This window comes from Atractosteus spatula, chromosome 21 (genome assembly GCF_055471065.1).
Source record: "Atractosteus spatula isolate fAtrSpa1 chromosome 21, fAtrSpa1.hap1, whole genome shotgun sequence".
Lineage (NCBI taxonomy): Eukaryota > Metazoa > Chordata > Actinopteri > Semionotiformes > Lepisosteidae > Atractosteus > Atractosteus spatula.
Window position 1 is genome coordinate 8,600,803 of NC_142726.1, and position 12,611 is coordinate 8,613,413.

The following is a 12,611-nucleotide window of genomic DNA, read 5'->3' on the forward strand; positions in this document are numbered from 1 at the left end:
CTCCCTTTTTTTTTTGCGGGTCTCTGTTCCGCCCCTCCCTGGTCTTGCTGTCCTTACTTAACGCTGCTATTGTGTGTCCGTGTGCATGTCTGCTTGCTGCCCTCCCCACTCTTCCCTGACTGGACTCATAGATTCTGACCCCGGCCTGTCCTCGGAGGCTTGGGATCACCAGTGTGCTGCCGCCTCGCTCTCTGCTCACAGGCCGCACTCAGGTAAACACGACTGCCTTACTTTCCTCCGGTTTCTTCATTGTAACACCTTACTGGGGCTCTTCGTTTCTCCGTGGGCACTGCCATGTGGCACACACTCACTCTTCTCCACTTCTACTTTTGGTGTGCGTCTCTGTTGTTTACCAGCTACAGTATTCCAATTCCATCCCTTTCCTTTTTCATTTCAGTTTGCTGCTGAGGGCATTAGGTTGTTTTGTCAGATTTGAAGATAATTTGCAAGCTCAGTTGTTTAAGCTCAAGCTATCCATTGTTTTAAGCTCTGCACTGGAGATTTATTTTCCGAAAGATAGCAGAATTCATTTCAACATGGTTACACAGAAAACCTGAAAGAAATGTATGTCTTTAATAACTTGCTAGTAGAGCATTAAAGAGGAAAGTTCTGGTCATTTGGTCAGTTGCATTATAGGCTACTATGATGGATCTCTCTGTAATTTGATCTCAGTGCAAGAAAAGAGGGACTCGCATTTTCTTACCTGTCATCATCCTTTGCTTTTTTTTTGGACTGTGACCTTGGGAGGAAGCAAATGAGACTGGAAAAATGAAGCATATTTAAAATGTAATTAACAATCCTGTATCACCTACACTGACAGATTTCAGAACCACCCAGGTCCTCACAAGATTTGTTAATTATTAGAATGCACGAATGGTTACAAATAAGGTCTTCTGGCTCATCTTGCCCTTTGGTAGTTAAGTGATCCAATTTTGTCCGGCTGTTTCTTGAAAAGAGCCAGAGTACAGGCTTCCTTAACATGGCTATTGCCATGAAATTGCTTCCTTAACTTCCCTGTATTATTACAAAGTTGGTTTAAGAAATAGTGAAGTCCTCCCTTTTGGTATCGGGAATTGGAATACTGTATTTTTTAATCATTTCGGAGCCCAGTTTGCAGTTTTCTGGTATGTCTGTTACAAAGGCTGGTATGGCTAGTGCATGCTTTAAGAGGGGGCTGCTTGAGCAGAGCTATTGCGGAAGTTGTCTTATCAAAGTAGCAAGATGTAGTGTATTTTAGGGACCTAGACTTTCTAAAAAGAGCTAGTTAAAATGCCAAACTAGATGAATTTCAAGCCCTGTGCAAGTTTTGTTTCTGCTTACATTTTGGTCTCTTAACATTGTGGTTTGTTTTGAAAGTATGTGGTTGATGCATTATGTTATTGAATATAAATGTGATGGTAGTATGATCTATAAAAATTTTGCTCTTTTTCCCCTAAATTTAATCCATTTTCATTTTGTCTTCTGGGAAGACTGCAACGAATCCTGTTGCTGATTTTGGCATTGACTTAAGTTGGAATAGACTCCTTTTTTGCTGAAAAACAAGGTATAATACAATGTTCATTATCATCTCGGGGCATATAGTTGCATATAAATAAACTTGTGCATGTTGGCGAAGGTCTTTGTTGGCAATTGTCTAGTGACTTGCTCGTATCCCACTCCAGGATTTGAGAGTGCTTTTGATGCAGTAGAGAGTGACAGCGTAAAGGACAGGATTTGTAAAGTGGAGAGGCAGAAGCGATGGTGATGAGTTCTGCACTGCTGCTGCCCACGCTGCGCTAACCTTGGCATCTCTCCATTAGCTTCTGCCTGCATATCCAGGAGCTGTGATCTCATAGATACTCACATTGCCACACAGAAGGAAAAACTAGCGGCATTTCCAATTTACAGTGTTTTCAAGCAGCCAAGAGCCTTTTTTAAAATGGCCTAAACCCTTCGCTGTTTGTAACTTCGTTCTATTAACTTATTTTGGTGTACAACAGCTGACATTTTGATTATCCTTGCAACTCTTTTGAGGTACGATTGTTATTGTGGGGGGGGGAAACTGCTGTTTTGATCCTAATACTCAAACAGGTGATATGGTGGCACAGCCCCTGCTGTCTGGTTCTTGGCTACGTGGAAGCAACCTTCTTGGTTTCATTCCAGCCTGTCTAGAGCTTACATAGTCATTTCCGCTGGGGCCCAGCAACATGCGAGCTACGGCTAATTGAGACTGCGATGGACCAGTCTCCTCTCCAAGGTGTAGTCCTGTGTTGTGCTCTATACATCTAGAATGTGCTCTGTTTCTGCTGTCTTTGCCAGGAATCATTTTTTCTGACAATGTGTAATGAATAATGTTTATAATAATGGAGAGGAGACTATGTTCTCAGCTTTTTAGTTTTTGTGTGCTGGTGTGTAATATATATATATAGTTATTTTGGAAAATGTTTCCAGATTTTGTCATACAGGCTCTGTCATCATGATGAGCGTGAAGCGTTTATTGTGGAATGACCAGTGTTTTAAAATCTTTTGTAATACAAAGTACATCATTTTATTTACTGACGCAATTTAAGTGAATTACTTTGCTCTACAGCACTATAGCAGTGCCCTTGAAGGTTGTGGTTTCAAATCCTATTTATGGATCAAGAACCTGGACCACTGCTTGACACTACTATCCCCAGCTCTTCACGGGCATTAATTGCATTTTTTTGCATCTTTTACATCTTTTTGTATTGATGCATAGGGCAGAGACAAAACATCCTGTATTCTGTGTGCTATTTCTGTAGAAGTCGACCATCTGAAGATTGGGACTGAGCTCCATTCTTGTAGATGAAATAAAATGAAATAAAAGCAAAGCATTTCAGGGGTCGTACTCTGTTTATTTGCTTTCCTTTGTGCGTTACTTCTGGAAGTTCAGATTTGTTTTAATAGTTGAACACTATAGCTTGGTTTTCAGAGTTTGTGCCAATGCCAGTAAGAGTCTCCAGAAAGATTTTACAGCTGATGGAGATATTGCTAAGAATGCAGCAGCTCCAAGATTTGCTCACTGGGAATATGTGAGGGAGAGTCCTGTCTGCCTGTGCTTTAATTCCTTCTTTCAGGTGATGAGCCGAATACTAGAGACCTTATAACACATACGCATTTTGACTTTTTCAAGTTGTTCAAATTAATGCCTGAAAGTAATGAGGTCACCATAACATAAGATCACTCACTTGGCCATATACAATTTCTTGCATTAGGAATTTCTTTTTGCATACCCCAGCTTGCTCTCCATGAACCATGAGGAGGTAGACACTTAAACGTTATTGTGGGATGTATTCTTGATTTTAAATGAATGGGGCACTGTAAGGCAAAAAGGGTGTGAAGGTATGTTTGTTTTAATGAAAGTTTTGTACATACTGGATCTGCTGGTTTTGAATGGTGTGCAGTAAATAAGCCTGAATACTTATCTTCAAGGTAGCTGCTGGTTTTCAAGACCTTGACTAGAAAGACTGAAAAGATTACAAGGTAAATAGGCTCTATGGTACGTTACAAGGTTATTTCTGCTTAATTTATTTTTCATCTGAACTTGTGAATATGGAATTTCAGAACATTCTCATGTTGATGCAAACTTCTGAACCTAATCTCTTTCTAATAGTTTTTTTTTGCTTTGTGTCTTCAAGAACCTGCTTGTACACATTACAAGCCAAGAACCTATATGTTGCTTTGCGTCTTCTGTGCATGACTTATTAATTAAGTGAAAGCTAGTGTGAAGGTGGAGGTGACTGGACTTTGGGGTTACGTTCAGAAATTTTCTGCTTTTGTTTTATTCTGCAATTGTAGTATTTTTGTTTGGCGAAACCATTGCAGATTTGTTTGAAAGACTCTGAAATTGGAGGAAAGCGCACAGTGGGTGGAGTTTAAATGCCTCTGTTCCTTTTAGCCTGTGAGCACCTTACATCTATAATTATGTGTGTAGTTTGTATAATTATCTTTGTAGTTTGATGATAATTTGTTGTGGGCACTATTATCTGCTTTGTACACTCCCTCAGCGGTCTTAAATCTTAGCCCTACCTGTAGAACCCATTCTAGTATCCAAGACAAAACTAGTGGCACTTCATGTAGTTTTATGGTATTCTTAGGAACAGTTTTCCTTTTCCCCACATTTCCTTTCTGGAAATGCACTTGACTGAAAAGCAGAAATTGTCAGCACTGAACGAATATGAATAGGTCTTAGTCGTTACCACTCTGTGAAACTGGAAAACTTTAAGAATTCAAAAAGTCCACACCCTTTGTTTTAATTCATCCTTAATTTCAACATTTTCACCAAAAGTAGAGGCCATGAAGAGGTTATAGATGTTTCCTCCCTGTTGCGTTCTGTGATACATAGGCCTTGAGCAGCTCTGTATGGACTCAAATTACATTCTTATTGTTGGTAAGTCGCTGGGTTCTACATGCTTCACAATGATGTTTGTCGATAGTGACTTGATTTACATATTGTGAATAACTTTAAGTACCTTGTTTTGCCGGTGGATTTTGAGACTTTTAACAGAAGTCTATTTTGCACTTTGTTTAACTATACTTACAGACATTAACTCTCGAGAATTGTACAATGCAAAGTCATATTGTTTTTAATTTTCTTAATTTTGAGATTTTGAACTATCCTGGAGTGTCAGTTTTTATGCATTGATCAGCAATATTAGCTATTCTGATTTTACAAAATAAGCAGTGTTCTCACTTGTTACTTTTTCATCACGTTATGTCCTTTAACCTTAATTTTGGTTGATTTTATACATTACCAATCCCTCAAGCAGTGTTTGCAGGTAATGTTGATGAGTGGTCTGAGATCCTGTTTAAGTGGCATTTCATTCCTGCAGGTTACACTTCCAGTTATGGAAATAGATCTCCAACATTACGGTATTGTTTTCAACAAAACAGATGTATCTAGTATGCAATATTAACTACTGCAATGTTTAAATAATTAGGCTTATAATGGTAGTTAAGTTCTCAAGAGGGTAATGAATATGTTCTGTTACGATGGGACCTATTTGCAATGTAATTAATGCTAATTGTGTTTTAAAGTGAGGTATGTCACTGTAAAAAAACAAAACTGCAGAACACAAAAATGTGCGTATGTTTCAGGTGTTCTCAATTGTGCTGTAAAAGTGGATTTTATAGATTTGTTTGTTCTAGTTGATGTTTGCCAAGTGAATGTACAGAACATTACGTGATTTGATGAACAGTTAAAGAATGGCAAGTTTGACAGAAGATGTAGGAAGTTGTAAGAACGCTCACTACCTTACTACTAAGTGGAAGACTTGTAGAACTGCCAAATCAAAGGCAATTTTGCCCTTTTCTTATTATGGGCCATCCATTTTGCTCTTAAAACGGATATAAATATAGACTATTACATATCAAGCAAGGGGGAAAGAGAAAAGTTAGTGGTAGGGAAGATGAGCAGATTGTTCTTCCTATCATCTGAATTCATGTTAATGGAAATGCCTTATTTTATTGATGTTTTAACTAGGATTGTGGGATCTTTTTGAAATATGACTTGTGCATTCCAGTAACACCATGTGCTGTTGTGATGATCATTTAATGTACCTTCAGCTTTAGACAGACCCAGTACTCCTTCTGCTGTTCTGGTCTTGTAATGTGACACTGGTGGATCACGGAGTCAGAGCTGTATCTCTCCTAATCACTACTCCTGTGTAATTAGGAGTCACAGTCGATCACAGTTTGTCATTTTCAAAGGAGCTGAAGTATAAGCGGTTTAAACGCCTTGCAGAGTAGATGAATACAGCTCAGAGACAATAGGAAACATGGTGCATAATTACAGCTTGGTAAATTTGAAATACATTTTAAATGTATTTTAAAGAGTTGTATATAAACCTGTGTGTGTTTTTGTGAGAACACAGAGTTGAATTGGAATTGTGACTGCACTAGGACGCGCTAATTATTTTGGGTGATTGTGTCTGTGTGTTTGGGGAACAGCAGCATTCCCACATGGTTGTCTTATAATAGTGGTTGTTTGAAAAGGTGGTTCTGTGCCTGCTCAGAATGTGATTTTGCAGATGTTTGTCTTTGCTAGTTTCCTACATTTAATAATCATGAAATGTAATGTCTGGAGTTTGCAATTTGGTAGAATTCTTGTGATCTTTTTATTCTTTATTTTTCTTTGGTCAAAGAGGGTCCAGTCGACCCTCAGCTATTGCATGACATGGCACACACAGTTTACTGTAAAAGACAGGAAGGACAAGCACTGCATTTTTGTCCCTCTTAAGTCCCAGAGCCTGAAAACATGTTTAGGCTGCTCCTGTGGTTCCTGTTGTTTAAGTATGAATAAAAGGAATTTGTCCAAATGCGTTTAAGGGGGAGGCAGAGGATACATTTTGTCTAAGTATTTACAGATGTTAGTGAAAGTTTATCAGCTTTGACTTTGGAAGAAGGTCCCTGGAAAGTGTTTGGAACCGGAAGCATTCTCTGCCATGTTTCCTTACTCTTATTAATTGTTTGTAGCCCTGAGCAAATCCTCTCTCTATTCTGTGTTGCAACAGGCAGCTTGATGTTCATGTTCTCAAGAAGAAGCGCACAGATTTTTTTTCTGCATTTGGATGCGTTACTTAGAATTCAGCACTTTTATTTTATTAGTATCACTATCATCTGATGTGATATAGAATTAGAAATCTAATTAACCATTGCTATGGCTGCATGGTTTTAATGTTTCATGTTAGGTGGAGGACAGATCACAGAGATGATGATCAGTAGTGGGTGTTTCATTGCCAAAAGCAGCTTTTGTCTTGTTGTCCTGCCATGAAAACGGACACCAGCCCTTTCTCATATTGTCATGAAGACAAGTCACACCTTCAGCCTAACAAGCAATAAACATTCATAGGTACATACCTGCTGCTTGTCCCTTTAGAGAGAGTCTTTATTATCCCCGGAGGGGGGCAAATTGTTTTACAGCAGAAGTGTTGGTGTACAAATGAACAGATGAAAAACAAAACGACAGGACAGGAACAATATACATACATATGTGCATAGAACGTCAAGTGTTGAGTAACGATATGGTTACAGGTATGAATGAGAACTTCAATCTGTTGGTCTTGGAGCTGGGGAGTCGGTATCTGCGTTCTGATGGAACAGATGGATTTTGCTTTACGCAAAACACGCGTATGATAGGTGGTGGAGAGGGCTGGAAGATCAGCACCAAGATACCGAGTGAAAGATACTTTAATAGTCTTTCACAGTGACTATTTTGAAACTGAAATAAGAGTGTAGAGCTCATTAGAAATCAGTTTTTCACTTGCTAAGACTTTTGGCTTTGTTAATTTACCAAGCCCGAATGACAAATTCCTTGTGGTGTACTTGAAGGAGAAAGTCATCTACCTGGTTTTTCAGTTATGAGAACAGGAAGAAGGATCCAGAAAGAATACACATCAGTAATGCTACAGGATTTATTTTGTAGCAGCACAGACATAGGTTAATTTTCAGTGGTTGCTATAAGTTAAACTTTATGTATATTAGTTAAGTATTTTGTCTGTTTAACCTTTTTGGATTTACTTTCTGATTTACACTCAAATATTTTCATAGTTAAGCCAGCAGTGTTTCTAACTTGAACTTAAGAAGCCAGTCAATGGAACTTTTTGCCATTGAAATTATAAACTAGGCTTTGGTATCTGCATTTTATATATACACATTTATTTGTCAATTGTATTATAGTAATGCACCTGCAGCCTCGTCTAATGAAGACATTTAATACTTTTAACTTCCAATTTTATTCACTTTTTCAGAGAAAAAATTGTAATGACGAACGTGAAGTTCATCTGATGTGCATAAAGACAGGAGGGTTCTCTTGCTTTTGAAGATTAAGCCAAAGCAGAAAGAGGAAATTCACAGGGCCTGCGATTGTGGACTTCTAACAGCTCAGGCACTGGCGGACCACCGGGGCTGTGCACAGCTGGCAGCCTGCGAAGACGTGACAGTTTCCTCTCCCCCTTGTCGTTACAGAGAAGCAAGGTCCAGAAAGGAAGCGGATTAAAAAGGAACCCACCAACACCAGGAAGTCCGGCTTGGCGTTTGGGATGGGGCTGCCAGGAATCCGAGCTGGCTATCCACTCTCTGAGCGTCAGCAGGTTGCTCTTCTTATGCAGATGACTGCTGAGGAATCTGTAAACAGTCCAGGTCAGCCTGCGAGCAGACTCCTCTACATCTCCCTTTCTGCAGGACTGTTCTCTTCTGTCAGCTGCTCTGCCCAAGGACCACCCTAACATTGGTTAATTCGTTTTAAATTACACAAGATTTAAGATCAGATTTCATTGTTACATCTAAGTACTGATATTGCATTTTAGTTTGCAGCCTTAAAATTGTCACTGGGTTGGAAGAAAAATGAAAAGGCAGTGAAAAATACTTTGACCACTGTGTATGGATTCTGAAATAACTACTGTCAAATTAGGTGAGATTTTAAAATAGACTTGCACTGATATCAAATGATCTTAAATGTGTAAACATGACAGTATGAGCCATTCAGAAATGGACCAAAAATCTTGTATTCAGTGAATTAACTTGTGGTGCAAGTGCTCCACACAATGGCGATCAGAGGTGTTGCAGCCCCACTTTTGTTAAGTAGTTAAATGGGTTTTGTAATTCAGGAGCTTAATTTTTTTTTGCTTATTCTCTCATAGACACAACACCAAAGCACCCGTCGCAGTCTAATCTGGGTCAGAAGGGAACGCCAAACTCTGCCTCAAAAACCAAAGATAAAGTTAATAAACGCAATGAGAGGGGCGAGACGAGGCTGCACCGCGCCGCTATCCGGGGAGAAATACGCAGGATAAAAGAGCTCATCAGTGAGGGAGCTGACGTGAATGTAAAAGACTTTGCAGGTAATAAGAATAAGCTCTAGAAAAATGACCTAAATAAGAGTACACACCCCTGCGTTAGTACATGGTTGAAGCACCTTCTGCTTGAATTACAGCCATAATTCTGTTAGGTCTGTAGAGAAACACCCTCGTAACAGAATGCTGCCTCCACCATGCTTTACAGTTGGGGATGGTGTTTTGTGGGTGATATTCTTTACTAGGTTTTTGCCAAATGTGACGTTTTGCATTAAGGTCGGAAATTCTCTCCTTGTTTCATCAGACCTCAAAACCTTTTTCCCACATGGGTCCAGAATCTTCTCAGCACTTGGGAGAGTTTTGTGCTCAAACAAGACTGTGTGGGCTTCCTGAGCAGTGGCTTTCACAACCCCAGACTCGTGGAGAAATTGGCTTATTGTTGTGATACATACACACTAATCAGTCTTTGAGATAAAGACCTGTAAGCCCTTCAAAGTTACCATTGGAGTCCTTTTGGACTCTCTGATCAGTCTTGTTCTTGATCCTTGTTGCTCATAGTTGACTCTTTGCTTTGAGATGCAGTTAAAAGCTGAGGATACCTACCGTACATGTACTGTACTGGTTTTATTCTGAAACCATCACAACCACTGCAATTGAGTATGGGTGGAGGCTAGTTAGCTTGTGTAAATGCAATTGGTTACGCTGGAGCTAATTTACAATTGCTGTTACTGAGTGGTTGCAATTGCTATTGCACTTATCTTTTGCTGTGGGAATCAGTCAGTTATTTTCATTCCTGATTTTTAGGCTGGACTGCTCTGCATGAGGCCTGCAACAGGGGCTACTATGATGTGGCTAAGCAGCTGCTGGCAGCCGGGGCAGAAGTCAACACGAAAGGTTTAGATGACGACACCCCTCTACATGACGCGTCCAGCAATGGGCACTTCAAGGTCGGTTTATAGGTGTCAAACGATTAGCTCGAATCAAAAGAAATATCACTTATAACTACAACAGCAAAGGTAGTCTCTTGGAACATCAGTCGTTTTTGTGGCAAGTTCACAGTCATATTACACACACTTGACATGTAAATTAATTCTGGTGATAAACACATCTCCTCTACACGGCACATACTGTTATAGTCATAGGGCCCATGCAAGGCAAGGTTTTGTGACTTGCGGTCCCCATGCGTGGCCTGTCTTTGACAAGCAGTTCTATATAGATTGTATATGAGTGAGCGAATAACTGCTCAACATTAATTCTGGGTCCTTGTCCTTTCTGCCTCTCTGATGCCACTCTTCAACCAGAGTTTTGCTACTCCCTGTCCTCTTACTCTCTTAACCCCAAAACGTGGTTTTGATTCCAAAAATTACAAAATATACTGAAAGAAGATCAGTGCTATACATTTCATATTTGTATGTTTTTATATTAAATGTTTTCCAGATTGAGGAAATAAAAAATATAGAACTCATTGCTTAGTTAAGCTTTAGTTGTACCAGTGGCAGAAAAGTGGTGTTCTTTTGATAAGCCAGGTATGTTGGTTTCTTTCTGTGCTGTTTTTGCTTCGCCAGACATGACAATCAACAGCTTAAGTCACCTCATAAATTAGTGTTTATAACAGTCACTTCTTAAGTGTATTATGGTCAGTCATAAATGATTGATTAGGCTGTATTTGTGCGTGTATTTAGAAAAAATAATAGTAGGTTTCTTTTGATGCACTGTATTATTCAGGATCACACAAGTGACAGGCAGGAAAACGTATGAAGATGTGATCATTGGAAGATATAGCAATAAATAAGATATAGGTAGTAAATATGAAAATATGAGTGAGAATTTCTTTTTCCATATACTGCAATTTTAGTGCAAGATATGGAGTAGGAAAACAATTGGCCCCATTGATCCAAAATTGATGTGGCCCATTGCTTAATTACATCTGGACCATCGAAAGTATTTTTGAAAGTACAAAATTTGAATGACTGTACCTGTGGGGCACTCAAGGAGCTCAGCCAATAAAGGCACTCACCTGAGTCCTACACTTTGTCATTTTCTCCATGCGAAGTAGCAGTGGGCTGACAGGTTAAGGTACACAGTTTGTTTTTCCAGTTTGGGGAGGCTTAACAGTTCGAAATTTTATAAAGTACCCATGCATGCAGTGCATTGTTACATGTAAATGTGTTAATGGTAGAGTGTAGGATAATTTTGGCATGCCATCTGGCAACTGTTTCAATCCTGTAAGTGGCGTTCATTTTTAGGAACTGTAAACTGAATGTATAAAATAATAATGTACACTAAATTTTTAAAAAGGCTACTGCAAGCAAAAGTAAGATGTGAAGTGTTTTTGTAATAAACAATTTTTATTGTGGATGTGAAATGAAATCCCTTTTTTCTTGATTTATGGAGAAGCCTTTTCTGTTATGAAAGAAAATCAACGTCAGAACTTAAAGTATATTAAATATGAAAAACTGCAGGGAGAACTCCATGCAGACAACTTAAAAGCACTTAAAAAGAACTTCAGTAATCAACAAGCAATTTTAATTAGATCTTGAAAGGAGATGAAAGTGTTGTGCAAGTCAATTATGCAGTGAGCTACCCTATCCAAAAAAGCTTTGACCACAGCCAACAGGAGGATTTTTAAAGAGTGTTTCTCCTACAGCTTTACTGGCTTCAGAGAAACTTAAATTATCTATGAAAGTGAAAGCTTATCTTGCCAGTCTGTCAGATGGAATTCCAGAGTGACCCAAGATATTAAAATGTTATTGATGATGCAGTGTTAATAACCAATATTATCCAGCAATTTTCTACCTGGGATTATACCTGATTCTGAAATTTCACTTAAATTTTCGCTTAAATTTCTTTAGCATCTATGCATGGCACTACCAAAGAAGATACTATTTTGGAGAAGATTACAGCAGCAGTGAACAGTAATCCTACTACTGATGGTGCTTCAGCTATTGTTGAATCTCAGAGGGAATTAGTGGCTCTAGCCAAGAAAGAATGTATTGCCTAAGTCTTGATCCAAGTGAAATGAACATGCATTGAAATTTGTGTCCTTGTTTGGTATACCATGCTGCTGCGAGCCGCTGTTTCCAAAGCTCTTTTCCACCTGTGTACCAGCCATGAATTTGAAAAACAAGATGTGCATGGCATACCTTCACTTCAGATATAACAAGAATCGCCAAGGCAAATCTCGGGTCATAACACTGAAATAGATGAGATATTTCTAACTCTAACAATATTGAGTTCATTTTTGTTTTTTGTATTGTGGTGATTTTTTTGTGCGTCAGTAGTCCATTGTAGAAAAAACGTTCCCCACTCTTTGACTTGTTTCCTGTACTATTACAGTTCTTTATGTAATGGTCATTTCTCCTATACATTACAGGTGTGTCAGTTTTTAAATGTAATCCTTAGAAGATTGTCTTAGATTTACTACTTTCCTTTTTGATCTTTCAGGTGGTGAAGCTGCTTTTGCGATATGGAGGGGACCCTCGTCAAAGTAACAGAAAGGGCGAAACGCCATTAAAAGTAGCGAACTCCCCAACCATGCTGAATCTCTTGCTAGGAAAAGGCACTTATACCTCAAGTGAGGAGAGTTCTTCGGGTAAGGCCTGTTTTTCAAGTCTGAATCATATTATTAAATCATTGTTGAATATTGAGTGATTTGTGTTTTAAGTTTTCTTATTACAGTGATTTCCCAAAGAGTACTGTCATGCATAGTGTTTGAAGAAAAATGCATAATGAATGAGAAGTGCATCTTAGCATTGGCACAGTTATCTCTCCAGATGTTAACATACATTGTATATCAAAGAACGAATGATATCACCAAAA

General features: G+C 38.8%; 1 protein-coding gene across 3 annotated transcripts in view; it reads left to right on the forward strand.

The window, feature by feature from the left end:
• Positions 1-12,611, forward strand: part of ankrd11 (ankyrin repeat domain 11) — a 106,854-nt gene that overhangs the window by 82,607 nt on the left and 11,636 nt on the right. For 2 of the 3 annotated variants that reach the window (XM_088938897.1, XM_088938899.1), the window contains exons 5-9: positions 132-212; positions 7,966-8,139; positions 8,640-8,840; positions 9,597-9,739; positions 12,237-12,384. In XM_088938897.1, coding sequence (XP_088795023.1) covers positions 132-212; positions 7,966-8,139; positions 8,640-8,840; positions 9,597-9,739; positions 12,237-12,384 — 747 coding nt within the window. The remainder of the gene's footprint in view (positions 1-131; positions 213-7,965; positions 8,140-8,639; positions 8,841-9,596; positions 9,740-12,236; positions 12,385-12,611) is intronic. The other variant, XM_088938898.1, reaches the window with a different exon arrangement.